Genomic DNA, 2,500 nt, shown 5'->3' with positions numbered 1-2,500 from the left:
CAGTATGTGCAAAACAAAGTTGTCTCTCTCCACCTCTCCCCCCCCCCCCCCCCCCCCCCCACACACACACACCTCCTCCCCCGTCATACCCCCCTTATGATAACCACCACACACCGGGATAAACCTCAGGTCACTCTTTACTCCCCTAGCCCAGAGAGCTGCCTCTCTCGTATCCCGGTGAGTATACCCCCTTTTCTCTCATTCGCACTCCTGCTCTGCATCCACGAGCTCATCGACGGGACATGTCCTTCCTGTTCTTCGCCGTGTTGTCCTCCGCGCTCGTGCTGCGGGACGTCGAGTCGTGGGGCGTGAACGTCAAGTACGCGGTAAACTGCCCGGAGCGCTGCAACGCGCAGCTCTGCGGCGCGCCCCGCTGCAGACGCGCTGGCGCCGCCACCGTCCTGGACGACTGCGGCTGTTGCCAGGTGTGCGCGGCGGGCCGAGGGGAGCACTGCTACCGCACCGTGTCCGGGATGCACGGGGTGAAGTGCGGACCGGGATTCTATTGCGAGTTCTACAAGGATGAGGACGACTACGGCGATGAATACGGCGTTTGTAGAGGTAAGCGCGTGTGCGGTGTGTGTGTGTGTGTGTGTGTGTGTGTGTGCGTGTGCGTGCATGCGTGTGTGTGTGTGCGTGTGTGTGTGCGTGCGTGTGTGTGTGTGTGTGTGTGTGTGTGTGTGTGTGTGTGTGTGTGTGTGTGTGTGTGTGTGTGTGTGTGTGCGTGCATGTGTGTGAGTGTGTTTGAGTTTATAACGGGACTCCCACCCAGTGTATCTCATCATTAAAACCACATGCGCATCTTTAACGATGGAATAGCCTACAGCGACTGCGTAGGAGAAGTGGCCTGTTTATTGATGACTAACTGTTAATCCATTAGTTAATAGGCCGTGTGCCATATCCTATTGGCAATGTGTCACTTAGTGGTTAATTCGACTTGAACGATCTCATATTCAGTCTGATTTACTCTCTGAATTAGGCCTATCAACCGTTTTATGATTATCGGTGTGTGTGTGTGTGTGTGTGTGTGTGTGTGTGTGTGTGTGTGTGTGTGTGTGTGTGTGTGTGTGTGTGTGTGTGTGTGTGTGTGTGTGTGTGTGTGTGTGTGTGTGTGTGTTTTAAATGTTATTAAACGAGTCCCTGTTTGATGCCACGTCTTCCCAGATTGCGTGTTCGGGACGTACGGGGTCGAATGCCGCAAGACGTGCAGCTGCAAGGGAGGCCTCTGTGACCGAGAGACGGGGGCCTGCCTCACCTTCAAGTTCTTCACCAAAATCGCCAGCAAGCTCAGGCCAACCACAGGTAAATGCACAAGTAACCACAGGAAATGACTGAATACATAAGTTGAGTTCAGACTTCGGAGAGTTAATTCTTTTTTTTTAAATGTCGGGGCCCTTTAATTTATTTTAAAACGCAGCAGTCTTAATTCAAAACGCTTATTTTTTCTGTATTTTAAATGTATTTCACTGTTAACCTATGAACCAGTGCGCTATAGACGCATAGTTTGACGTGTTTCTTCGTGTGTGTTCCAGCAGCGGAGCTGGGCTCAGGAGAGGTCAGTCACGGTCAAGACGCGGACCAGGACCCCAACAGAACCGCAGACCCCAAGGTCCGCACCCCCCGCTGACGACCGCATACACTAGTCTGACAGTAGCCTACTCTGTGTAAATGTAGCATAGTCTTAACTTATAAATGATTGAAGAATATATTTTATGATCGTATAAAACCGAACTTTTTTATGCCTTAAAACTTAAAGTCATTTCGTGTGCCTTTATGTTGCTCGATAAGTTTCAAATGACATAAGAAAGTAGGCTACCTACTTTGCACATTTTATATCGTTTGCTTACTGAATACAGCCTTATTTTTCATACTGTCAACCGTTTTGTTGCACTAAATCATCTGATGTCTGCTATACATATATGTTTCATTTATATATCTTACCTACTGATATTATGGAATATACAGTATGTAGGCCTGTCTTTCACCTGTCATTGGATTAAAATGATGCTCTTACAAATAAATCAAAAGGATGAAGGAACAAAACTTGGTTGCAGTGCTTTGATTTAGAGGGATGGATGTACCAAAGAATGTGGTTAAAGGCTTCATACCTTTTTGAGTATTATTTAATTCATTTTATAACGAGGCCCACACATTGCATTGTTTGAATAAATTAGTATGATTGAACTGGCTCAATATATTCGAATATATGAATGGATTCTTCATTTGTAAAAATAAATGTGCGTTATTATTAACTGTCTCCATTCATCATTTCTGCATCAGTAGGGCATTGTCTTTGGTCTGTATACATTGGACATTAGATAGACAGTGAGCAATGGGTTTAACTGGGTGGCATCAAAGAAATCCAATGTCAAAAGACAACCTGTAGCTAACCCCTTCCCTGATGTGGAACGGGGCATGGCTCAAGATTTACGCCAAAAATAGTCAACATTAATAAATACAATAGCCATATAATAAATTGATCATTTCAACATCGAAAAAC

General features: G+C 46.2%; 1 protein-coding gene across 2 annotated transcripts; it reads left to right on the top strand.

Moving 5' to 3' along the window:
* The first annotated feature begins 117 nt into the window (after window positions 1–117).
* On the top strand, window positions 118–2,205 carry esm1 (endothelial cell-specific molecule 1). 2 transcript variants are annotated; one of them, XM_030342549.1, is made up of 3 exons: window positions 118–561; window positions 1,165–1,302; window positions 1,536–2,205. In XM_030342549.1, the coding sequence occupies exons 1-3, from the start codon at window positions 243–245 to the stop codon at window positions 1,625–1,627; spliced, it is 549 nt and encodes a 182-aa protein (XP_030198409.1). In that variant the 5' UTR covers window positions 118–242; the 3' UTR covers window positions 1,628–2,205. The 2 variants fall into 2 exon arrangements, with proteins under 2 accessions (XP_030198409.1, XP_030198408.1); XM_030342548.1 differs by having other exon boundaries at window positions 122–561; window positions 1,533–2,191.
* Window positions 2,206–2,500: the final 295 nt, after the last annotated feature.

Source organism: Gadus morhua, chromosome 19 (genome assembly GCF_902167405.1).
Source record: "Gadus morhua chromosome 19, gadMor3.0, whole genome shotgun sequence".
Taxonomy (NCBI): domain Eukaryota; kingdom Metazoa; phylum Chordata; class Actinopteri; order Gadiformes; family Gadidae; genus Gadus; species Gadus morhua.
Note: the sequence above shows the minus strand (reverse complement) of the source record. Positions and strands in the feature narration are given on the sequence as shown.